Here is a 27,206-nt window from a genome sequence, read left to right as displayed (position 1 = left end):
CAATTTTCAACATTATAGCCAGAGATTTTTTTTTTTTTTTTGAAGATTTTATTTTTAAGTAATCGCTGTGCCCAACATGGGGCTTGACCTCATGACCTTGAGATCAAGAGTCACACGCTTTATTGACTGAGCCAGTCAGGCGCCCCTAGCCAGAGAAATTTTAATTATTATCAATTAGATTATTCATTCCTCAATATAAAACCTTCCAGTGACTTCCATTACAAGCAGAAAAATGCTTTTTCTGTAATACTCTATAAGATTCTACATGTTCTATCCCCTGCCTGTCTCTAACTTCATATCCTACTCTGCTTTGCTCATGTCGCTTTAACGTCAATGGTCTTTTTACTGTCCTTTAACAAACAAAATTCCAGTCTGCATAAGGCTTTTCCATTTGTTCTTCTCTTTGCCTAACATGTTTTACCTCAGATCTTCATGTGGTTTGATTCCTTATTCAGATGTATATGTGTTGAAAGGTCACTGTCTAGAGAGGCTCACTCTCTTCACCCTCAGTAAAAAGATCTACTGCTTTTCTCCTCTAGTTCACCACCCTTTGTATTTGTCGTTTTCTGCCGTTACATTATATAGTTATGTGATTGGGTTTTTGTTTTTTTTTTGTCTTTTTCTTTAGAATGTAATTACTGTTAAGAGGGACTTGTCTATTCCCTTTATCACTTTTTTTTTTTTTAAGTAAGCTCCACACCCAAGGTGGGGCTTGAACTCAGGACCCTGAGATCAAGTCACATGCTCTACTGACTGAGCCAGCAAGGAGCTCCTTTCCTTTATCACTTTTATCTCCAGCATCTAGAATAGTGTGCTAGCACACAGGAAGCACACAGTAAATATTGATTCGATTAGTTAAGAAATAAGGAACTGTGTAGTGTTATGAGAGTGGCATTTACAGTCATAGAGATACGGGTGTGATTTCTGACTCCAGTTTGCACTATTTGGTGACTTTAGGTAAGTTAATTTATTGGCCACTCAGTTATCTTATTTAAAAAATGGGAGATAATAATAATATCTGTCTTCTTGTGAGGGTACAGAGTATAAAACACTACATGTAATTGACAGTGTGAGTAAAATTTCTGGAAGATAGGCTAAAGAAAATATATATTGTTTTTAAGAGAGACAAAGTAACATGAAATTATTCTTCTATAAATTGTGATTTAAGTATTTACAAGGACATGGAATAAAGGAGAAATTATATAATCTAAAGTGTGTCTGAAACCATTTTGAGGTTATCAGCTGTACCTCTTATCTAGTACAGGTATCTTATCTAGAGCATCCCTAACTTGTGTTTATCTGTTTTGCTTCTGCTTGGAAATTGGGGACGTTGAGTGGTCTTTTTTTTCATCTTCCTGCTTATTTTTGTTATTTGCATATTTAAGTATTTTAAAATGATTTTATGACTATACTTAAACTTTATAAGTACTGTAGGCTTAAAATTAAAAACGGAGGTCTTTCATCTCATTTTTACCAGCTTTTCCCTACCTTGATATCTAATTTTCAGTATGTCAATCACTGGCAACTCTTTTTGCTCTTTCTTTTGTTTTTTTATTTCTTGTTTCTAAATAACACATCCATGCTACTATTTCTTGATTCTTGTTCAATTTTAAGTATCTATTGACTGTTGCAGAAGATGAAGATTTAACTCTTATATTTTCCTTCCTAGAAATATATATGCTTGCATAAATCCAGGAAAAAATACATACACTTGTCATCTCTTCCATGTATAGTTATATCCCAGTTTTTCATTAATGTTATTTTTTTTTACGTTTGTGATTCTTATGTAACAATTTTAGCAGCTTAGCCATGTGGATTACTATGATTCTATTCCTGCATTTGTTTTGTATAGCTTTTTATTTTCTTGGAATAGCTACATTATTTAGTTTTCCCTACTTTTCAGTGTGTTGTCACTAAAATTCTCTGTAAAGCTTCTTGCAGTACAGTAGAATGCATCAGATAGTCTGTTCCCCTGGGAACTAAATTGTAAGTGCGGCAGAGGGACTTTCTTAGGCTCGCTAGACTCAGTGCAGTTGTCATATTGGAGCCTGTTGACCATTATGCTGGAAATTTGCTTTGCATTTCTTTTGCGATGGAGTCCTTATATCCCATATATTTTTCTTTCTTGTTTTACTTATTTTACTGTGAGCCTTCAGTATCTTCCTGAAATAGGATGTATAGGAGTAAATTCTCTAAGAGTTTTATATCTGATGATATGTTTATCTTACCTTTACTCCAGAATTACTAATTTTGCTGGATACAGTATTCTAAGGTTTAAATTATTTTCTGTCAAGACTTTGAAAACAGGACACAACTGTCTTCTGACTTTAAGTGAAGCATTTGAGTGGTCCAGTATACTTCTGACTGCTAATCTTTGGTTGGTATCTTTTCCTTTCAAGGCTTTTTTGAGTTGTTTTCTTTATCCCTGGTGTTTTGAACTTTCATGTGATGTACTGATATGATAACATTTATTTAGTGCTTTATAGTATGTAATTGTTTTCATTTAAATTAATTTATTCAGTGTCAGAGGAATCTTATAATTCCAAAGGAATCTTTTAATTCTGGCTGTATTTATTTTTCTCCACAATAAGGCTGAGATTAAGAAATTTATCTGGACTTGAACCCAGGTCTTATTTTCTATGTTATTCATCCTTTGGGAGGTAGTACATCTAACATTTATACTTATTGACAATATGAATAAAGTTAAAATTTCTTATTGCTAGATAATTGTTATATTTTTATTAAAGCAGGTAGAACACTTTTATTTACCTTATTATTTGCCTCAAAATGTACATCATTATTTATCGTTGTTTAATAATTTTTTAATGCCTTATTTTTTTTTAAGTTTATTTTGAGAGAGTAAGAGTGGGGGAGGGGCCGAAAGACAGTAAGAGAGAGAATCCCAAGCAGGCTCCACACTGTCAGTGCAGAGCACGACGTGGGCTTGAATTTACGAATCGCAAGAACATGACCTGAGCCCAAATTGAGTTGGATGCTTAACTGACTTAGCCACCCAGGCGCCCCTTAACGCCTTATAATTGAGCTGAGTATACAGTTGATAGGAATGGCATCCTCGAGTATTATGTCTAAGAAGTAATGGAAACAAGGGCCAAAATAGAAAATCTAGACGTGTTTCAGGATTTGAATGGGAGCTGGGTAGAGAACCTGTATCAAGTGAGTACACATCTCACTAAATAAGAAAGCATATTGTTTCCTCTTAAGTATGTATCCAGTTTTAATATATCAGGTACTCCTCCTGGAGAAGAAGGATAAGTTAATACACCAAAAGGTTTAAGTGTAAATTTAATAAATTATAAGTTACTGTGGTTTAGCTGTATGAGTTTTTGGAAATTAAGTAAACATGTATTAGTAGCTGTTTCAGGTAACTTGTTTATTTGTATTTGATTTTGGTTTTTATGACTGAATGCCTTACCATTTGAAGTGTTTAGCATCAGTAAAGATAATTGATTGTTCAAAACTATAATTATTTTCTATTCTGGCAGTAAACTTTTCAAGTGTAAGAATGCATTCATAGCTAATTAACTTGACAGTGATCTTGAGATATCTTTTAACATATCTCAGTGGCTTTAGCTTGCACTGTATCTAAATACTCAATTAATTAAAGAGCTGATACTCATCCCAGGCATTAACGATTCATCAAATGTGTAAAGAAGAACTGTTCTCTCATGAGTGAGCAGTTATTCCCAGAAATAGTAGAATCAGCTAAACTTATCAATAAGTTTAGGTTTATTCCTATTAAACATTTAATGAAAACAGCTACTGTTTTAGGTTCTAAAATTTTTCATCAAAATAAATTAGTTTCAGGTTAGAATTTTTTTTTAAGTTTATTTGTGTTAGAGAGAGAGATTGCGAGCATGAGCAGGGGAGGAGCAGAGAGAAAGGGAGAGAATCCCAAGCAGGCTCTGCACTGTCAGCTCACAAACTGTGAAATCATGACCTGAGCCAAAATCAAAAGTGGGATGCTTAACCCACTGAGTTGCCCAGGCGCCCTGTTTCACGTTAGAATTTTATATAATCTTTTTTCATCTTATGTGCAGCCTTTAAGGATCTTATGTAAAATGCTTTAATTCATTAACATACTTTGGTAAATTGTGATACAGGATGTCAAGTTTGCTAACTTTCTTAGCGTGCAGAAATGATCATTAAGTGCTCTGTTAGTAGTAGGTTACCCATGAAAGCTGTTGAAGCAAGAAAGATGCATTATTTTGTTTAAGAAAGAGATTAATAATTTTCTGCTATAAGGGTGTCTTCAAAGAAGTAAATAAAGTTAGGCACACGAGAATATAGAAGCAGAATTATGGTTTCTATACTTTGTTGATATTTTTCCTCCTGTTACTTTTTTGCCAAAAAATCTTCTTTGATGTTAAAAATGAATAATTGTAAATTTGACTGTATGCAGTTGTTGTTTTTTATAAAATCAATCTCCAAGATATATAAGGAAATAATAGTTTCAGTGTTACTTGAAATGCATATTTCATGAAAAAGTGGGAAATGGGTTCCTGTAACCAATATTTTGCAACCATATTTTCTTTTTAGGAATTATCTTAAACTGGAGATTGACTGGTTTTTCTTCTTTCTCTTTTTTTTTTTTTACATAGGGATAATAAAAGTACCTATATTATAGAAATTTGTGAGGACTAAATAAGGTAATACATATAAAGGTTTTTGTAAGGTGCCTGGCACATATTAAATGCTCCATTAAAGAGGTGCCTGGGTGGCTTAGTTGGTGAAGCATCTGACTCTTGATTTTGGCACAGGTCATGATTTCACGGTTGGTGAGGTTGAGCCCCACCCACATTGGGCTCTGTGCTGACAGCGCCTGCTTGGGATACTCTCTCTCCCTCTCTGCCCCTCTCCTGCTCATTGCTCTCTCTCTCTCTCTCTCTCTCTCTCTCTCTCTCTCTTTTTCTCAAAATAAGTAAACTTAAAAAAAAATGCTTGATAAAAGTTAAGTCATTATTATTATCATTGGCTTTATTAAATTACATTTATCCAAGTATTACACAACTCGAGAGAGAATAGTTTGAAGGCATAAGGATACTGGGCTTTGGGGGGTATAATTAGACTTAAGAGGATGATTTAAGAATAAGAAGGGAGGTTATCCCAAGCAAGAAGGTAGCTTGCTTTGTATTATTACTTGAGCCTTATATGCTCATGTAACCTGAACATCAAATCATATAGGTTGCTTATTGTACTTAATACTGTTAAAAAATTTGAGTGTCATGACAGTTAAAATTTTTAGGAATTTGTAGTTTGTTTAAAAAAACCTTTATCATATCTAGAAAATCTAGCATAGAAATAATTCTAGAATTACAAAAGGAGATGTATGAAACCTCAGCAGATACCAGCTAACATATAGATATCGTAAAAAATTTGCATAAGTTTCCATATATATTTGCTGACTACATTGTTGCTGGATCACAATAATATTCTAGCTCAGTCTGAATTCTTTTTAACCTTTTAAGGTATGTTTCACAGGAGGCCGTAATTTGGGGTAATACACACTAGTAGTTATTACACAAATCTATAGGTGTACATTTTCCCAGTGAATAATGTTCAGAAAAGAAAGAAAAGTTGGCATTAGTTCATATACCATCATTATCTCATTAACTGTGCTTAGCAACCTGCATAGAAACAGTATGATTATCTCTGTTTTATAGATGACAAAGCTGACATTCCAGAGGGCTTTCACATTTGTAACCGAAAAAAAAAAAAAAACCCAGAAATTTCAGCATTGTTAATGTGAGTTTTAAGATATTTACACATTATATTTATTTTTTAGTATAAAACTTGAGTGTATTTTAAAGGGTCTCATGAGGTAAAAAAGATTTTAAAAAATTATCGTCTGAATAGAGGGAGAATGAATGGATGTGATTGAAACAAACATTTGGCTGAGGTGAGAGAACATAGGTTAAAAAGAGGTATATTCTGAAAATGACAGATTTCCTATTATTGAACACCTTTGGCTTCTGATTTTTATGGTTATTATCAGACAATGTAGAAAAAGCTGTCTGAAAGGATATATATGTAAAAAATATATTTTTTAGTTTAATTTGTTATTTATTTTTTTCAAAATATGTTTTTAAAAAAAAATTTTTTTTTAACGTTTATTTATTTTTGAGACAGAGAGAGACAGAGCATGAGCAGGGGAGGGTCAGAGAGAGAGGGAGACACAGAATCTGAAACGGGCTCCAGGCTCTGAGCTGTCAGCACAGAGCCCGACGCGGGGCTCAAACTCACGGACTGTGAGATCATGACCTGAGCTGAAGTCGGCCGCTTAACCGACTGAGCCACCCAAGGCGCCCCTCAAAATATGTTTTGAAGAAATTGTTGAGATTTCTCAAAGATATTTTAAAAAATCTGTTATTAAGCCATACCTAAAATTAGAGATTTTTGTATTTAAATAAGTTTTTTTTCCCCCCCTACACATTAGTTGTTCACTTATTCTTGTATAGTATTAATCCAGGAAGGGCCTGGTCTTTTCAAACCCTCTATAGGGATAAATGAGGGTATATAGGTATATGGCAGTTTTTAGCTAATGTCATGTATTTCTTATTGTGCCAAATGGAGGTTATTTACAGCAAGTGCTTACTTTATCAAGGAAATACTTATGCTATCACAATATCACAGAAAAATACTAGTCCAGTTGTCACATTAAGATAATCAAATAATACCAGTGGGAAAAATGTTTTTTATTGAGTATCTGAAATCATTTAAAAGTTAGATACTGGATTATGTGTAATGTTACTCATGTTCCAAATTTGTGCTTGAGCTCCACTGTTGCATTTGAGTTATAAAGATCAAAGTATATCTAATTGAGCAAATGCTTGTGTGTTTGATTTTTAAGAGCTATGTCACAGAGCACACGCTATTCTTGGCAAGGTTGTTAGAATTGGCCTCTTTCCTAACAGTAGCTTTAGTTGTAATCACCTACTGAACTTTCATGTCTTTGTTTTTTTTTCTAAGTTTTAGAAAGACTGTATCTAGCAAATATTGTGTTACTAAGAATATAAGAATGAATGCAGTGGTTCATACCCGGTAACAATCAGTGTAAGAAACAAAATGAAAGGATGCCATTCATTTTGATTTGGTCCTTGGTTAGCAGTTAGGAATATGCCCCATACAATTCTTAATAATCGTTTGTAAACCTATAGGTTTATTAATCTGAATATAGTCTTTAAAAAAAATTTTTTTTAATGTTTATTTATTTTTGAGAGAAAGTATGAGAGGTGGACAGAGAGAGAGGGAGACACAGAATCTGAAGCAGGCTCCAGACTCCAAGCCGTCAGCACAGAACCCAACCTGGGGCTTGAACCCATGAACTGCGAGATCATGACCTGAGCTGAAGTCAGATGTTCAACCAACTGAGCCACCCAGGCGCTCCCATAGTCATTTTATTTTATTTAAAAAAAAATTTTTTTTTTTTAATATTTATTTATTTTTGACAGAGAGACAGAGCGTGAGCAGGGGAGGGGCAGAGAGAGGGGGAGACACAGAATCAGAAGCAGGCTCCAGGCTCTGAGCGGTCAGCCAGAGCCCGACGTGGGGCTCGAACTCACGAACCTCGAGATCATGACCTGAGCCGAAGTCGGATGCTCAACTGACTGAGCCACCCAGGCACCCCTCCCATAGTCATTTTAAAAAATATTTTATTTATTTATTTTTTTTTGAGAAAGAGAGAGAGAGACTGGGGGAGGGGGGGGGTGGGAACAGAGGATCCAAAGCTGGCTCTGCAATGACAGCAGAGAGCCAGACGTTGGGCTTGATTCCACAAACCATGAGTTCATGACCTGAACCAAAGTCGGACACTCAACTGAGCCATCCAGGTGCCCCACTAACCTAAATATAGTCTTAACCTTTTTATAATGGGAAATTACAAACATACACAAAAGTAAATAGAATAGGGGTGCCTGGGTGGCCCAGTCATTTAAATGTCTGACTCTTGGTTTTGGCTCAGGTCATGATCTCTGTAGTTCATGGGTTGGAGCCCCTTGTTGGTCTCTGTGCTGACAGAGCAGAGCCTGCTTGGGATTCTGTCTCTCCCTCTCTCTCTCTCTCTCTCTCTCTCTCTCTCTGCCCCTCCCTGGCTTCCTTTCTCTCTCTCTCTCTCTGTCTCTGTCTCGCTCTCTCTTTCTCTCTCTCTCTGTCTCGCTCTCTCTTTCTCTCTCTCTCTCTCTCTCTCAAAAATAATAAATAAGTAGAACAGTACAATTAACGTCCATTATCATTCTTGTTTTATGTATTACCTGTTCCCTTTTTCCCTATAGTAGTTTATTTAAAAAAATTTTTTTTTTATTTATTTTGAGGGAGAGAGAGAGTGAGCATGCACACACACGAATGGGGGAGGGGCAGAGAGAGAAGGAGAGAGAGAGAATCCCAAGCAGGCTTTGCGTTGTCAGTGCACAGCCCAAGAAAAGGCTCAAACCTACAAACTGTGAGATCATGACCTGAGCCGAAACTGAGAGATGTTTAACCAACTTAGCCACCTAGGAGGCACTACTGTAGTTCTATAAAAACAAAGTCTAGTCATGGTATCATTTTACCTGTCCATCCTTCAGTATCTTTTCTGTTAAGTAGTTTAATAAGCTTATTACATACTGATTGAATTTTTTCTCTAGTGTTTTGTTTCTAGAAGCAGATTGCCCACCACTCAAAATGTATATATTCATACTATGACCCATGTAATTCATGTTTCTTGAACTAGGTTATATGACAGTAGATCTTGCTTAAATTTGTGGTTCTTAAAATTTTTTATCATGGTACTCTTGGCAGTCTTTTGAATCCTATGACTCTCTTTTTTGGAATAATGTTTTTACGTGCATAAAATAAAATAGAATAACAAAGGAAATTAATTACATTGAATTATAATTATCAAGATATTAAAGTTCTGACATGTTTCTTTCCTAATGAGTTAAATATCTAGCCACATGTCTAAAAACTACTATATTTTCTAAGCAGTAATAAGCATGTGACAATATTCTGAGATACCAGTACTGGTTGTGATATAAAAATATGTACCATTTCTGTTAATAACAAAGTCTCAGGTATAGTTAATACTGGTGTGGTTAGTTTCCTACATTCATTATTTAAGGAAATGCAAATTTCAGTGACAAGAAGTATTTTACTCCCCATTCAAGTTTATAGCCCCTGCTTTAGAGTATAGGTTTTTATATTTATTTTTAGTTTTCATGGATGTCCCAAGCTATTGGTAGTACTCTACTCTTCCAGTTTTGCACTAGATATACCAGTCTTGCTTTTATTCTATCTTGATTGGTCCTAGTTTATTTTAATACAAAAGTTTATGAGTTGAGAGCTCTGTTTTCTACCATTTTAACATAGCCACCCAAGATTTTTTAGTTAAGGGCTTGCATTTGAATGTGAAGAGTGTTATCTCAGACTGCGAGGGAAGGAATAAAGTTCTAGAACAGTAGCAGAGCAGAGTAGGAGAGCAGTTTTGTTCTCCTATCCTGAGAATTAGCATATTTTCAGTTAGGAAAAATTTGTACAGATTCCTTACTTATAGCGATATGGAGCGATATCCAAGATCTAGTTTTTATAAGTATATACCTTGTTTTGTTTTGTTTTGTTTTGTTTTACAATTACAGAATCATTTTTTTTTCTTCAATATATGAAATTTATTGTCGTATATACATTGTTTAGTTCATAAAATCATTCAAATACCATATTTTACTTGAGGTTTACAACAACCCTGTGGGGTACATTTGGCAACATTATTATTATTCTCATATGTGGAATGTGGAGACTGAGGCTTTGTTGTTTATATGAAAATATGTACAGCTTTACATCTTTAAGGTTGTAGATTGTTGCTCTTTGAGATATACCTAATCATTTTGTTGGATGTATGATTGTTCCAGGGTTAAACATATGAATTTAGAAAAACAGTTTTGTTTGAGATGGCATCCTTGATTTTATGTTTTCTAAAATGTCATTGAAACCTGATTTTATAAAGGCATACTATGGGAGATTGTTAATCCTACTTTCATGACCTTGAACTCAACATTTCACACCAGTTGAGTAATTTTGTCCTAGCTGATTTGCCTTGAGAACACTTGGACTTTGATAAGAGGGCCAACTGTTTGGTCATTTTGTTTTTAATTTTTTTTTCTTTTTGCCTTAAATTATTTTTAATTATAATGTTTCTTGTTTTCAGTTTTCAAAACTGTTGTGTTGGATGATCACTCAACATCACAAACACAAACACGGTGATTATGGTTGTTTATGATGGAAAAAATCACAATGAAATTTGACTATCCTATAATAGAAGGTCAAATATGTAACAATCCATATTTGGAATAGTTTTTATAAAGAAGACAAATACTAGGAATTCAGTAAATACTGGTTAATGCATACAGTTTTGATTAATTTATGAGCTAATTGATTTCCATGAGTTATGCTATTAGGAGGGAAAGATATAAGCATGAGAACATGCTGCTTCTAGGATGATGGGGAGGAAACAGATTATACAACAGTAGGTAACTCTGAAATGAGTAATGTGTATACTTGCTCTTAGTAAAATTCACACTGGCTCAGAGTGAACTCTTGGTATAGAAATTTGGCAGTGATTTACTAAAATTAAGTAGATTGACCATCTTTTTTGATGCTCTTGGAGTTTTTATTACTATTTTTGCATGATTCTTTTTTATCATTTGCCACATGTACTTTTCTGTCTTTTCTTGATTTGCTAAATGCCAGTTGAGGGGTACAGACAGTAATGCTGTAAATATTGAGGGAGGAGCCCCCATTTACTAAGATATTTGTAAAGGAAGTGAGATCATCTGGATCTTGAAGTAGGACCTACCCAAGCAGATAGTCATATAGAGGCATTCTAAATAAATGGAGTGGCATTAGGAAATGCACTTTTAGGAAATAGGCAGTGTTAAAAAGTAGATAATTTTGATTAGTGCAGAGGGTTTGTGTTGGGCAAGAAATGGTTGAAGAGATAACTTGGGGTCAGATTGTAGAAACTCTTGAATACGTGAAAGAGATTGGGATTTTGTTCTGTAGGTTTATGCCCTTTGAATTGGGGTATACATTCTTGCTATATGAGATCTGCAAGACCACAGGGTAAACATGACATATCTTCCAGGAACATAACTTTTAGAAGACTTGGAGAAAAAATAACTTTTTTTAAATATGGAGATGATTTATAGAGTAGAATACACAATTCACATGCAATTTTAAGATAAATTGTAAGATTTAAGATAAAATCCTAGTAAGATTCTAAAATTTGTGTTTATATAAAGCCATTTTCATCCCAGCACTGTAAGGAAATGCTTTCATTATTCTCAAGCTGTTAAACTCTTTTTTTTTTTTTTCTGTTAAACTCTTTTAATAGACAAGTTTGAACATCATAGGTCAAAGTAGGATGTAGCCATTGTAAATTTGTTTTAGGAAAATTGAAGGAAGGTAGACAAACTTAGGAGACTATTTAGATAATTTAAAACTCAGGGTAAAAGTGGGTCTTGGTGGGCTTTGGGCAGTAGACATGGGAAGAAATGGTATCATATTAACAGACCTTTCAGAGGAAGATTGTATTCCATTTAGTGGCTTCAGATACAGGAGAGGTGGTTTACAAAGTAGAAAGACAGAGATGTCTTCCAGGTTTTAAGCTTGGATGACTGGAAGCATGATACTACCATTAGTGAATATGCAGAAGTAAGGAGGAGTGTGATAAGGTAGAAAGGAAGGACCAGCAGGGGCAGTAAGGCTTTAATGAGTTTTGAGATGTTGAATTTGAGGAGATTATAGGGTATCAAAAGGAGGGATGGCAAACAGGCAATGTAAGAAGGGGAACCAGAGAGAGATCTGGGAATAATATATAAATTTGGGAACTTTACTCGTTGAAAATAGAGGAGTCCATGAGAGTAAATAGATTTTCTGAGGATCAGAGTAGAAGAGATGATTGAAGAGTGTGCATTGGCCCGAATATATCACTTACTAGGAGGGAATAGGGCTATAAAAATGCATCCAGGCTAAGGATAATCCTGAGAGTGTAATAGTAGTGTGGAAGTGAAATGAAAGTGAAATTTGGAAGAAGAATATTGTTTATTAGTAAGTAGCAGAGAGATCCAAGAGAATGTGGACTGAGGAAAGGCCATTTGATTAGACAATTGTGAGTTAGTGGTGTAATTAGAATACTTGGCAAAGTAGTGAGGACAGAAGGACATGATTTGTGAATCATAAAAAAAAAATTTTCTCTTCCAGAATTATCTCTCCACTGAGCATATTTTATATGCAGAAAAAAACTAACTTAGTACTCCTAAAAGGAACAAAATGAAACTTACTGTGTAAGAATTGTGAAGAAAAAAAAAAAAAAAAAGGACAAATAGAAGAAGCAATTGATATATTAAATAATGCATTATTTTGTATTTGAAAGCTTCCAATTTTTTTGTGAAAAAAAGTCATTTTGGCATTCTGGCTCCAAAGTCAATTTTGACAGTTCGGCTGCGGTTTTAAAAACTAAAACCTATTCTTGCCTTTGTTCTTTTGTACTCTTTGGAAACAAAATATTTATGTAGGATCCACATAGATCATACATGTTTACATATGACATGTTATACATATATGACATGTAGAGAAAAATACATAATGCTGAATATTTATTGACTAAGGTAAGTCACTATGTAACTTGGGCATTTTATTCTTTAAAAACTGGATTTAATTCAAAATTTTATTTCCATTTGCTAGTTTCTTTAAAAACCTTATTTAGAAATAAATACTGACAAGTGATATTCTGGTCAGAAGATTGGCATCTTGTAATCCTTGAGGATTAGAATTTAAATGATTTAAATTAGAAATAGCATAATCATACTCTATTACATGTCACTAAAAAAACTACAAGAATTTAAATTTCTATATATTAAGGGATGAGTCTTTATTGAATTTGAAAATGTACATACACATCTGTCAGGCTGTTTAAACATTCAACAACTTGTTATGATTTTTAGTTCTATATGACAACCTACATAAATGTATTAGACTCATACTGTGCCCAGGGAGAATAAATTATTAAACTTTAACTTGATGATGCAAATACATTCTTTCTCATTACATTCTGACAAGATCCCTTTAAATTGTTTTCACATCATTTAGTGTTAAAACATATAAAATGTATGCAGTATATACATAAGTTAACAAATATGTTACGATACAGTGATACCTGATATTAAAGTCAATATGACCTAATAATCATGATCTACTGCATTTAAGACAGTTAATCTACTTCAATATAGTATTATATCCTGCTTCATTTGACTTCCTAAATAAAGCATACCAAACATTTGTTTCACATTTTGTTGTAGCAAAATGAAACATCAGTTTTAAAATTAGTATTACAGATTTTCATGTGTGCTCTGAACTGACTGAATTTTAATTTTTAAATTAATAATATTACAGAATCTAGGAACTATACAATTATCAGTCTTTTATATTTATTCAAGTTCAGAATTTTGGCAAGAAAATTTTTTTAACTGAGGAAGTTGTAAAATTAGCTTACATGATGCCTTTTAAAATAAAAGTCCTTGTAAGTTTTTTATTTTAAAAAAATTACTTAAAAATTCACCCATTGGTTAAAATTTGGATTGTGACTATATAAAACTGATACTCATATCACAAAATATATGTATAAATGATATAAGAATTTTGATTGGGAAAGATAAATGGTGTTCTTTGAGGTGATTTGATGGTATGTTTACTTTCAAGTTGATAGTGGCTTTAAAATCAAGAGTCTATTTCTGAATCCTTGTGTTAGGGATTTAATATCAGATTATTAAACCACAGTAATTTCAGATGAATTTAATGTTTGATTTGTTGGCTCTTTAATTTGTCTCAGTTCATTCAGAGCTTTCTGAATCTGTTGGATGGATCAACATTTTAGTTGATTTGATAGAGTACAACCTTCCATTTTGAGACTTCCAGTATATTCCTCTTCTCCTCTCTGGCTTAGTTTTTGCTCTTGGCTTGTTATATTTACCATTCAGGTTGTTTTCCCCACATACATCGTGACACCACCAGCCTCCTAAAGAAGATAGATATGGAATTTAATGAATACAAACTCTAGTTATTGTTAATGCATTTCCCTATGAGTACATCTTCATTTCTTACAATATGACAGTATTGTATGCCTTATGCATGTATTCCAATTTTAAATAATCTGTGTAAGTCTCATGTATGCCACCCAAAATAAAATATCTTAGGCTATTTATAAAACATTATTATAAAATAAGTTCTTATAAAATAAAATCTTTAGGTAAAATACCTACTTGAACCATAATCCAGTTAATACTTATGTTAAGACATTTTTACCTATAGTCAAAATGTTTATTTGGGATTCAGTTTTTAAAGAGTTGACATTGTAGATATTAGCTAATACTTTGGGAAGACATTCTGTAGATATGAAAATGAATTATTGATGTTAGGAAAAAGATACCTGAATAACTTTCTGGACAGTTGACATGTCCTTTTGCTTTATGATCCCAAGTAGAAAATGCCAAATCTTTGTGTTCCGGGAGTGCGTTGGGGACATTGCCAGTAATCTCAACTAGGTGTAATGTATAGTTGGTTTCATGATCCCCCAAGTGAAAGGAATATTCGATATAATGCTTGTTGTCTTTCCAGTCTTCTAGTTCAATTCGTAAGACGTAATTAGATTGCTTTACTATGGAATATATCTTCTCTAGACCCAACCAAAATTCTCCTGAAAAGAAAGTGAAAATCTGTGGGTTGTTACCTGCAGATTAGGCACGAACAGTTTTTGTGGGGTTTTTTTTAGTGTTTTTTATTGGTGCAAATCAATGAATTGTTTTAGCCTTGAATCCCTTGGTTATTTTAGAGTCTCTTAAAATATTTCTTTTTAAAACAATTTTATTGAATATAGTGAAATGTACAAAAAATATAAAAAATATTAATAGGCCTGCCTAAAGTTTGATTAGCCTTTCTAAAATGAATATTGTGAGGTGTGTTTCTTGGATGAAATATATTAGGCAATTGTAGATATTTTAGATCTGGTCATTGGTAAAATATTATCTCATTTCTGGGTCCTTATGTGTACTGGCTTTGCTATCAAGAATTTATTAATACCCATATACTATCAAAAGTTTTGTTAAGGATTTCTACTATTATATCCAGTATTACTTGGATAGTAGTGTCATTTTCTTCAAATATAGTCTTGGCCTTTGATATTTGCTTGATATACGTTTTCTTTGTAGAAAAATAAGGGAATAGAATTTTATAGACATTTTAAGTCAAAAAATTCTTAATAACTTCTCTATAGTTTTAAAAATTATTTTTCTTTGAAACTAAAAGCATAACAAATACAGACACTTTTGAATTATCACAGTCTTCTGTTAAAGTATTTAAGGAAAAAAGACAAACTGTTTTATTGCTATTGAATTAGAAGACAGTTTTAAGGATTACAAGTACAAATGGCTTACTTATAGAAGTAAATGAATACTCTGGGCTTAACAGTTAGCCTTTTATTTTGGGGTTACAAATAATCATTCTTAGAAGATTAGTTAGGGATTTAACTAGTAGTTTGAATACAAAATTTCTTAAATGGGCAAATAGTACTGAATGTTAAGTCAAAATTTGATACCATAATGGATGTTTTCCACTTTATATATGAGTGCTTACATTTGTGAATTTTTATAATGTGCCTTTTTGGGTTTAAAACCATTTTTGTTATGCTTATTTTATTTTATTATATTTTGTGATCAAAATATAGTAATTTGTATTAACTAATTTCCTTTAAATCACACATCCTATAGTATACATTTATAATATTTAAACAATTAAGATTTAAACATTTAGTACTGTACATCTGACAGTTTCCTTGTTCCTTTCACCTTCCAAGTAATTAATATCTAAAATGTTAAAAAAAGAAAGTAGAGTGACCTGTGATAAGGATGGTTTTCTTCAGAGCTCATTCAAATATAGCATTTACCACTTATCAGAGCACATAGCACTTAATCATAATTGTCTTTAATAATTATACTTTCGATAATTAGAAGCCATCAAATTAAATGGAGATACATATACTTAAGAGCAGACATGAAATTATGGTAAGCATAATTCAAACAGTCGCTTGTAATAAGTATAGATTACTGACAGATATGTAATTATGTGTTCTATGAAGTTCTGTGAAGGCTGGGACTATTCCTCATTCGTTGTTGCGTTCCTAATGCCCAATCCATAATAGCTTCTCAGTAAATATATTTTTTAAGTGTTTTTACTTATTTTTGAGAGAGAGAGAGTGTGAGCAGGAGAGGGGCAGAAAGATAAAGGAGGGTAGAGAATCCAAAGTGGGCTCTGCGCTGACAGCAAGACCAATGCGGGGCTTGAACTGATGAACCATGAGATTATGACCTGAGCCGAAGTCAGATGCTCAACTGACTGAGCTACCCAGGCACCCCAATAGTTTTTACAAATGAATGAATGAAGTCACCTTACCGTCAAGCCTCCCAAAACCATATCTGTAGTTTTCCCAAGTTTCATTGAAGTTTTGTGATCCATCTATTCGGTGTTGAATCACTGTCCATGAACTACCTGAATATAATGAACGTAATTGTGTACTTTAGTAGATTGATGCTGACAGATGCAACAAAATACTGTTTTCTTGTTTTGGTTTTAATTGGTAGCACTGTAATATAGTTATTAATGTTGCTATGGTGGTACCATTTTATTATTTATTATGGTACCAAGAAGTTAAGTAAAGGGCAAATAATGAATTTGTCTTAATAAACTTATTAACAATAGTATTTCAGATTACTTTATGGAAAATAATTGAATAAGTGCATGAGTGAATATGAAACTAAACAAAGCAAATATAAGTACTAGAGCTCTATAACTACTCATGTTGCTTATATTTCATTTTATATTCACAACAAAGATGACAGGATTGAGTTTTACTTAATAGGCAGTGAGTAACCTGAGCTAATTATAGTCCATTTTCTCTTCAGGCTGGTTTTACCTGATTTAACATCACAGTAGACATTAAAAGCTTGAGAGTTGCTGGGTCTAATGGAGTAGATGCCACTTGTATGTTCACCTCTGTTATAAATGGTGGTACAGTTAGCAGGAATGTCTAGAATCAAGAAAGTTTATTACATAAGATACAGTAATAGGAATTATATCTTTAGAGCTTGGGCTTTTACTTGACATTTTATGGAATTGTGGTGAATGTAGCCCTTAGCCTTTTTCAGTAATGTATTACCTAGAAAGTACTTTATGCTAAAGCAGATTTATTAGACGGCATGTTATACAAATACTATTAAAATAGTTATTATCAAACTGATTTTTAAAAAAATTTTTTCTTGATGTTTATTTTTGAGAGAGAGAACACAAGCCAGAGAGGGACAGAGAGAGAGGGAGACACAGAATCTGAAGCAGTCTCCAGGCTCCAAGCTGTCAGCATAGAGCCCCATGCAGGGCTCAAACTCATGAACTGTGAGATCTTGATCTCAGCTGAAGTCAGACCTTTAACCGAGTGAGCCACCCAGGTGCCCCTCAAACTGATTTCTTTTTAAGAAAAGTGACAAAATGAGAATTTTAGACACATATTTTGTCAGATAAAGGAAGGATATAAATTTATTTTATATCCTTTTTTGAGAGTGACAGAGAGAGCGTGAGCGGGGAAGGGACAGACAAGAGAGGGAGACACAGAATCCTAGCAGGCTTGAGGCTCTGAGCTGTCAGCACAGAGCCCGATGCGGGGCTCAAACTCAGGAGCAATAAAATCATGACTTGAGAGGAAGTCAGACACTTAACCAACTGAGCCACCCAGGCTCCCCAGGAAGGATATAAATATAATCCTACATAAGACATTATTACAGTGTTTGGTGTATAGCACATAGTCAACAGGTGGAAAGAGTGAACATACATGAAGGAAACTTACAGAGACCTTTTGTGTATGTGTATGAATTACATAAAAGTAAGTGTATTTTGAAAGTATTATTATTTTGTTAAAGTATCGTCAGGAATGGAGACTTTGTTCTCCTGTCTTTGTGTTTTTCTTATGAAAATTTTCAAGGAAACAGGAAGGTAGAAACATTAGAGAGAACTTCATAGTCTTTCCACCTGTATTCAGGAATTGTTAACCTTTTGCCATTTTTGCTTTATAAACATACATATATACAAACATACATACATATATACAAATGCTGTACTATTTGAAATTTGCAAACATCATGACCCTTAGCCACTTAAATATTTCGACATGTATCTCTTAAACATGAAATTATTTTATTGCATGACTATAATACTATTATTACATCTAAGACATTTTAAAATAATGTCATATTATCTAGTATCAAGTCTACAACTATATTTTCCTGATTGTCTTAAAAATGTGTTTTATAGGGTTAAAAGAGCTGCCAGGATCCAATTAAGGTTGACACATTGTATTTGGTAGATTTGTCTCTTTACTCTCGTTTAGTTTAGAACGGGTCCCAAGAATAGCAATTATTTTTTATGGGAATGTCTAAGATAGAAAAAGAATTTGATGATAATACCTTCAAGAAGGAAACCCAACAAATTAACTTACCATCATGTTCTACAATTTTTGTTTCATTCAAGTGAAGAAAAGGGGTAGTTCTTGGTGCCCTTGGTTTAGAAGAAAGAGAATTTTCTGTGGATTCTTGAACACCAGTTCTTCTTAGCTGATGAAAGAATATAAAAATGGTATGGAGTATACAGTTAGAGGAGTCTGAGGGAGGATATTAAGATTACAATTTATATACATCTTTAAGTTCATAATATGTTACTGCTCTTGATGTTAAGAGGGATAAACAATGCTGTACAGATTATATAGATGACTTGTTCTCAAAATATGTAATCAGGCACATTGTTTAATGGGTTTAAAAAACTAGAGAGAGCAAAGCACAAACCAGAAATTAGTCAAAAAACAGCAAGACCAAAGGTAGAGACTTTGCTTAGCATATTTTAACATGTTCTGTTTATTTACATGAATAGAATATATATGCTATTCAGTAGTAGGCAGATTTTAAGCTTTAATAATTCTCAGTTGTAGGCCTTATTGATTGATTCTCAGACCTGCCTAAAGACTTAGTACATAATTTGAATAAGGCTTCTTCTATCCTTCCTTCCTTCCTTCCTTCCTTCCTTCCTTCCTTCCTTCCTTCCTTCCTTCCTTCCTTCCTTCCTTCTTCTTTTTTCAAGTTTATTTATTTCTGAGGGGGGGAGGGGCAGAGAGAGAGAGGAAGCAGAGGATTGAAGTAGGCTCTGTGAGCTGACAGCAGAGAGCCCGATGCGGGGCTCGAACTCACCATGAGGTCATGACCTGAGCCAAAGTCAGACACTTAACCAACTGAACCACCCAGGCACCCTGAACAAGGCTGCTTTCTTAATAGTTTTTTTGGAATGTAAATATATCTGTAGAGGTGACAGATTGGCAGCTTTATTTGCTTACTTTCAATACATACAATATTTCATTGTTAGTTTTAGCAAATTTACTTTTATGTAAAGTGTGCTGGGTTTGCATTTTATTGACTGAAAGCTTTTCTTATTGTTGGCCTGAGAAACACAGAATATGTGATATCTTATTAGTGTTTTTTGATATCAGCATTTTTTAGGACGTAATTCATAAGGATCTGTTGCAAAGTTCATTTGTTGGGTATTAACCTTTTTTCCCTAAGTAACTGTGTGATGTTAAAGTCACTTAACATAGAGTTTTAGACTCTTATTTTAATTTGAGGAAGTTGGATCAGATGATCTAAGGCTTCTTCCAACTCAGATATTCATTGTTTTGAATTCTTCATACATTTTATTATTAGGATGTATGTAATTTGATAATAGTGGCATTCTGTTTCTGTGAGTAGGCTCATTTAACTGTTATAAAAGATATAAGAAAAAAGAAATAAGAAAAATAATGTAATGAGGAAATTATGGAAATCAAAACTAGTTGTTGGCAACAAACCCTTTTGGATAGTTAGGAAAAATAATAAAATAACTTAGTAAATTATGTCTCATAATTAGCAAAAATAACCTGAAATTATGAGTTATAAAATTACTGAAACATATAATGATGTTTGTTTAGTAGAAATTGTTTTATAATTCTTGGCAACTATTTTTTTTTACAAGTTTCTCCAAGTTTGTATTAGTTTTGGAACCCTCTTGAGTGCCTGTTCCATAGCATTACTAATTAATATTTTCGAACTGTGGTATTCCATATTGAAATGTGTAGGTTCTCACATAGCTTTATTCAAGACAGGTATCTCCCTCACCTAGCCAGCTGTTTACATTGTAGATTAATTATATTGTTGGGTATTGAACTTTAATTATCAGGCACACAGTTTCTTTTTTTTTTTTTCAATATATGAAATTTATTGTCAAATTGGTTTCCATACAACACCCAGTGCTCATCCCAAAAGGTGCCCTCCTCAATACGCATCACCCACCCTCCCCTCCCTCCCACCCCCCATCAGCCCTCAGTTTGTTCTCAGTTTTTAAGAGTCTCTTATGCTTTGGCTCTCTCCCACTCTAACCTCTTTTTTTTTTTTTTCCCTTCCCCTCCTCCATGGGTTTCTGTTAAGTTTCTCAGGATCCACATAAGAGTGAAAACATATGGTATCTGTCTTTCTCTGTATGGCTAATTTCACTTAGCATCACACTCTCCAGTTCCATCCACGTAGGCACACAGTTTCTAATACTATTAATAATAGCATGCTTTTGTTGACTTCTTTGTGTTAAATATGACATTAAATTTACTCAACATATTTATTGAGTTCCTACTATGTCTCAGACAATATTCTATATTTTGGGGCGTCAGCTATGAGAAAATGGAGAAAATCCCTGTTCTCATGGAGTTTACATTCTCGTGAGGGGACAGACAAATAACTAAAAAATATATATATTGCATGAAATAGAGCTACATGTAAAGGAAAAAAGGAGAGTAATGAAGGAGGTAGCAGGTTTTTAAGTATGGGCTTAGGGATTATAATTTTTGATTAAGTGACTTGGGAAGGCTTCACTGAGAATTTTACATTTGAGAAAGACCTAAAGGAAATGAGAGTGGGCCATGCAGATACCAGGGAGAAGAGCATTCCAGTTATGGGGAGCATGGGCAAAAGCCCTGAGACAGCAGCATGTTCGATGTGTTTGAGTAACGGGGAAGAGTACCCCAGTATGACTAGAGTAGTGGAGATGAAGTCAGAGAGATGAGTCACTGGGGGTCTTGTGGCCACTGGAAGTGAGATGGGCAGCCACTGTGTGGTTTTAAACAAAGAGAGATGTGATCCAATTTTAACTTTTGATAGAATCATGTTAGTGGGTCTGTTGGAGGTATACTTTACATAAATTAATTCTTTTTTTTTTTTCTCACAACACTCCTATAAGATAGGTTCTGTTATTTTCTTCATAGAATAAGTGAAGAAACTGAGAGACAGAGGAGTTAGGTCACACCAAAGTTTTAGAGCCCAGATTCAAACTGAGGTAGTTTATGAGATTTAGAGTCTCCAATCTTAACGATCATGCCGATGTGATGGGTTTACTCACTATCCCAACTAGAAGTTTTAAAAATAAATTTAGGGCTTAATGTTCCCATAAACCTAGATTTTATGTAAAAGATTGGACGAGCCATTAAAATATTGACTTACCTGGTTTTCTATTTCTTTTATTTGACTATGCTGTTGATTTAATTGTCTGTATTGTTCCTCCACGGTCTGGAGAAGGTCTTTGATGCTGTTATCTTGCTGTTCTACAAAATTCTGGACATAGATTGTAGGGTGGTTAGAAGTTTATTTCTTCTTTCTTTTTTCTTTGCTTTTTTGTTAAGTGAGTCTTTTTTGTTTTTTGTAACTATTACAATCTAAATTTTTAAAACTAATAGTGGATTAGATAATTGAATATTGGCAACCATTTTCTCTTGTATGCTTCAAATCCTTTCGTTTTTACGATTTAAAATGTACTATCTCTAAAACCTGATTTCCTGAACTTTAAAGTAGTTCAGTTAAATGGAAAAAAAAAAAAACCCATAGTATTTTAATAGGAATTAATCTTTACCATTTATTTACTACTTTTATCCATTTTATTTATTTATTTATTTGTTTATTTATTTATACTTTTATCCATTTTCAATATGGGAGGATAGTTTCAAATTATCTTCCTCTAACCTTTTACCTGCCTCTAGTAATTGGCAATATTGTAATAATTTAGTGTTCTAAAATTTTATTAATTGATTTATAATTTTCATCTGAAATAAGTGTAGAATCATAAAAAACAACTTGAAATTATAACAGGAAATTTTATTTCCTAGAAGCTTTTTTTCCTTGAGAAAAGTATAGTATTTCAATGATTCAACAAAGTAGCATGTCTTAAAACATTTTTAAAAAAGATCCATATTGAAAACATAATCATGAACCCTCTTTGATTTCTACTTACTTTAAGTGAAGTTATTTCTGGGTGTTCCTGGATTTCAGGTTGATTTTTAGTTAAACTGGTTAATTGCTTCTCCAAATATTTCACTTTTTGTTGAAGTAGATTTTTTTCTTCTAGGAGGCTTTCAAGTTTTGAGGTGAGTTCAAGTGACATATTCTTTACTTCTTCATTCTTAACTTGTAGTTTGGATGTAGTTCTTCTAAGTTCCTTTTCTTCTTCTTTGATTTCATTGGTTTGCAGTGATAGGTCATAAAAAGACTGATCAAATATGTTGAGTTTTTGAAATATGTCATTAATTTGGCCCTTAGTCTTATGGACAAAGTCTTTAAGACCATGTCCTAACTGAAGGAGGCCATTGGCTAAAATTTTTACATCATCTAACATAGCAAATCTTGATTTTGGCTCTGGAGACATAGAATCATATGATGAATAGTCTTGGTCAATTTTGGAAGAAATAACTAGAGGAACAATAAAAAGAAAGAGCTTAATCGTGTTCATTTTTATCGTAATTATTCAACTAATTTTCTCCTGTAGGCAGACCTAGACTTCTAAACTCTATATATACTACTATTTGCCACACTGCAAACAGTAAGGTTGGCAGGTGAATGTAGTTAATCATTAAGCTGTGTAAACTTGTACGAATGTAACCTTCTATATTGAGTTAGATCAGTGCTAAATGAAATCAAAGAAATGAGCAATTAACTTTAATTTTAAATTGTTACTGTATTTAATTCTGCAGTATTATAAACTTCAGTTTCAGGGTTGTGAGAGTTGCCTTTTTTAAATGCTTATTTTAATTTACCATGATTTTTAAAAGAGATTTACAATTAAACTCTTTTGACTGGTAAATTAACATTAAGGTTGAGGAAGATTAGCGAATTAAGGATGTGTTTCCCAAATTGTATTTTAGTTGTTTTGGAAACAGCAACCTATTCCCAGAAATGGTTTCTCTCTGAAGCCTTCCTCCACTGCTTCAGGTGGTATTAAGGGCTCTCAATGCAGCATTCCTGTGATACTCTGTATAAGCTAACATGATTATACATTCCTTATTATTTGTCACTGTAATTGTTAGTATGTCTTTTGCTTCAGAATATCTTTCCTAACCATATTTTTATTTTTATTTATTTATTTTTTTTAATTTTTTTTTTTTTAACGTTTATTTATTTTTGAGACAGAGAGAGACAGAGCATGAACAGGGGAGGGGCAGAGAGAGAGGGAGACACAGAATCGGAAACAGGCTCCAGGCTCTGAGCTGTCAGCACAGAGCCCGACGCGGGGCTCGAACTCACGGACCGTGAGATCATGACCTGAGCTGAAGTCGGACGCTTAACCGACCAAGCCACCCAGGCGCCCCTAACCATATTTTTATATTATCGTAAAATCTCATACATTAAAAGGCATTTCACTCCCTTTTTGTGTTATATAAAGCTGTGTCTATGTTCTAACTTCTTTTCCATGTGCCCACTGAAAGACCAATAGATTAGGTGATCTTGTACAGTCAAGCCAGAATTATATACTTCCAGTGTCAGAAACAATTTGCTTGTTGTAAGTTTTTCTGAACTTTGTGAGATTGGTAACAATTTTGGTAACATAAATTTAACAAAACCAACAAATTAATAGTGTGTTCAAAAACAAATGTTCTACTGTGCTTCTAACATAGTATTAAAAGGAAAAATATCAAATGCCTTGTTTAATTATTACTGATTAGCCTTCTTGAGTGCTCACTGAGAACTTTTTGAGAAGATAATAAATCCTTTAAAAATGCCTTATTTTGGATGCCTGGGTGGCTTGGTCAGTTAAACGTCCGACTCTTGATTGCAGTTCAGGTCTTGATCTCGGGGTTGTTGAGTTCAAGCCCTGCATTGGGCTCTCTGCTGGGTGTGAAGCCAACTTAAAAAACAATGCATTATCTTGACAAATGAATATAGTAAAATAAGAGTGTGGGCTCTGGAATCAGACTGTCATCCATATCCAAGACCCAGCTCTAACTTTCTGGTCTTGGACAAGTTATGCAACCTCCCCATGCCTCAGTCTTCTCATCTGTAAACTGAGATAGTTATTGTACATACTTAAATAGGGTTATGAGAATTAAAAGAAATGATAGGTGTAGAGCACTTAGAACAGTGTCTGGCAAATAGGAAGTACTCAAAGTATTAGTTATTGTATCACATGAATGATCTTTGAACCAGTGTATGTGTGTGTAATCAGGCCTGAGAGAAATTTTTGAATAAAGTTAATAGTTTTTTTGTAAAGGAAAAAGTTTTAACATAATGTACTTACACGGTTTAAATAGTAAATTGTCAAGCAAAACTTTATAACATGAACCATTTCCAAATTTCTATTCTTAGCAATGCCTCTTCCTGGTATAAAATAAAGACCATTTCCTTTGACGATTTAGGATTAAGGGCTTTCAGATTTAAGAGCTACAGTCAAGTAGTTTACCACAGTGGTTGAGAGTATGATTCTGGAGAGAAGCTGGCTGACTAGGAATCTGGCTCTGCCATTCTTCAGCTCTGTGGCTGTTGGTCAAATTACTTAGCTTTTCTGTACCTGTATTTTCTCAGCTGTCAAGTGAAGATAATACCTACTTACAGGATTGTATAAAGATTAAGAATTAAAAATTTTAAAGCACAGAACATTATCTGGTGTATAGTAAATAATCCTGATATTATATATTAGTTATTTTTGGTAATTAGAAACAATCAATGCATTTATGCCCATACAGTAATGTTTTATTGGTGAATATTGTTTAATCTCATGTTAAGATGACATGAGTTGAAAAATTTTGCTAGAATCTATGTTCTCTGCATTTAGTCCCTTGGTAGGTACAAGGAATTACATCTTTTGTTGAGCCTTTGTATAGTTTAAGTGTCTAATACAGAACCATATACATTTTTTATTAAGTTTATTTATTTTGAGAGAGAACGAGAGAGAACACATGCAAATGGGGGAGAGTCAGAGAGACAGAGGGAGAGAGAATCCCAAGGAGGCTTAGTACTCTCAGTGCAGAGCCTGACACGGGGCTCTAGCCCACGAACCATGATATGACCAGAGCCAAAATCAAGAGTTGGACGCTCAATTGACGGAGCCACCCATGCGCTCCTGAATATTTCTATTTGTAAGAGAAATAAAGATTCCAAGTAAATAAAAATATGCAAATACTTCTGCTAATAAAGAAGAACAACAAAAAAAATTTCTTAGTCTTCATTTTCATCTTCCCTTCACCACTGTTAAATGTTATGGAATTATGATAGTGCATATAGAACTACTGGAGAAATTTGAATTTTTTCTTTCCTTTTTAAAGGAAAAAGTTAGTGTTGTGATCATTGGTCATGAAGGGCATATTTCGAAACTCCTCTTAACTAAACTGTCTACTTTTCTGGCTTAACACTATCGACCCTGATGTTTCATCCACCTTCTAGTTGGGAAATTGAGATGGGCCAGCTTCTCATTTCTTTTGCACTATAAGCTGTTTATGGGCAAGATCTGTATCGTTTTTTAATTTGTATCCCTTATAGTACTTTATTTAGTACAATGCCTTACATATTTGAGAAACAATATAAATATATGGGATGAAAAAGAGAATGATAAGGCCTTAACATGGGAGTTTCCAAGTACAACATTTGCATATAGTAGATGCTCAACCATTTTTGACATAGGAGGTACTTTTTAGAGAAAAGAATTCGAAAAGATTTTTGAGTTTGTCTCTTCTAGTACATGAAAGTAGCTGGACACTCTTACCGTGGGAAGGAATTTCCTTCCATTTTGGTTACTGTATTAGAATATTAACACTTTTTGCACAATTTATATAATTCCTTTACATGTAACACAGCTGATTAAAGGCAGTCATCACATATTCTTAGTTTATAGTATACCGTCCCTGGGTAGAAATATCTGAATAATTTTCTTTTCTTATAGTAGTTTGACATATTATTGAATATACATAAAGTAAATAATTTGCCTATTTATGAGATGTGGAAGAGTGTCAGCATGGGAAGTGTAACGGAAATAGCAATTTTATAAGTGATTTTCCATTGGCCTTTTCATGCCTCCAGTCTGAGTACACATTTTACATCTACCTTTTCATCCACCTCCTGTCTGAGTACACATTGTCAAAGGCAGAATCTAATCTTTGCTTGAATTTGTGCCTATTTAAATAGAACCCTAATCAAATATAACCAGTAATGTTATGAAAGTTAAAATGATTTCTGCCAAGTAAGAAACTAAAAATCGGACTCTAATCTAAGGATTTCTAGTTTCTAAGAACTAATATACAAAACTTTAGCTACATGGCATTTTAGGACATTTAGAAGTCTTGTTTAAGCTTCAAGCAAAGCAAAGTCCTTTATCCTCCCCCGGTTGTGCAATCTTCCAGAGATGTGACTTCCAAATAAAACACAAGGCATTGGGATCTTCTGAATGTAATCCTTTTAATTTCTTCCTTTAAAAAATGTGATCATTTGTTTTTGAATTAATGTTTGGTAGGAAGATTCTGAAAGTAATAGCTTGAGAGAAACACATTTATAAATAGAAATATTTATATTAGCCAAGGTGAAGAATACTGCCAGATTAATACATTAATAATCCCTTTCCTCTCTTTGTCCAGAACAGGCACTATTCAATGGAAATATAGTATGAGTTATATACATAAAAGAAGTGAACAGAAACAAGTGAAATTCATTTTAATAGTGTATTTAATCCAGTATATCAAAAATTATTTCAATATGTGATCCATATAAAAACATTAATTAGATATTTTATATTCTTTTTTCTTA

General features: G+C 33.4%; 2 protein-coding genes across 9 annotated transcripts in view; one reads left to right on the top strand and one right to left on the bottom strand.

Annotated features, from left to right (window-relative positions):
- DOCK7 (dedicator of cytokinesis 7) overlaps window positions 1–27,206 on the top strand; it is a 224,935-nt gene that overhangs the window by 78,552 nt on the left and 119,177 nt on the right. The window lies entirely within an intron of this gene.
- On the bottom strand, window positions 13,698–22,929 carry ANGPTL3 (angiopoietin like 3). The gene is made up of 7 exons (XM_007089893.3): window positions 22,435–22,929; window positions 21,651–21,761; window positions 18,581–18,695; window positions 17,009–17,122; window positions 16,489–16,584; window positions 14,471–14,737; window positions 13,698–14,059 (listed from the first exon to the last, which is right to left on the bottom strand). The coding sequence occupies exons 1-7, from the start codon at window positions 22,927–22,929 to the stop codon at window positions 13,875–13,877; spliced, it is 1,383 nt and encodes a 460-aa protein (XP_007089955.3). The 3' UTR covers window positions 13,698–13,874.

The sequence above is a fragment of the Panthera tigris genome, chromosome C1 (assembly GCF_018350195.1).
Source record: "Panthera tigris isolate Pti1 chromosome C1, P.tigris_Pti1_mat1.1, whole genome shotgun sequence".
NCBI classification, from domain to species: Eukaryota; Metazoa; Chordata; class Mammalia; order Carnivora; family Felidae; genus Panthera; species Panthera tigris.
The sequence above is the reverse complement of the archived record's forward strand: the minus strand, read 5'-3'. Positions and strand labels throughout refer to the sequence as shown.

Coding starts and splice junctions, on each gene's coding strand:
- ANGPTL3 (XM_007089893.3), bottom strand. CDS start 22,929: ATGAACACGATTAAGCTCTTTCTTTTTATTGTTCCTCTAGTTATTTCT. Junction 21,762..22,434: donor CAGAAATAACTTCACTTAAA/GTAAGTAGAAAT, acceptor ATCTATGTCCAG/AATTTTGTAGAACAGCAAGA. Junction 16,585..17,008: donor CTACTGTGATGTTAAATCAG/GTAAAACCAGCC, acceptor CATTATATTCAG/GTAGTTCATGGACAGTGATT.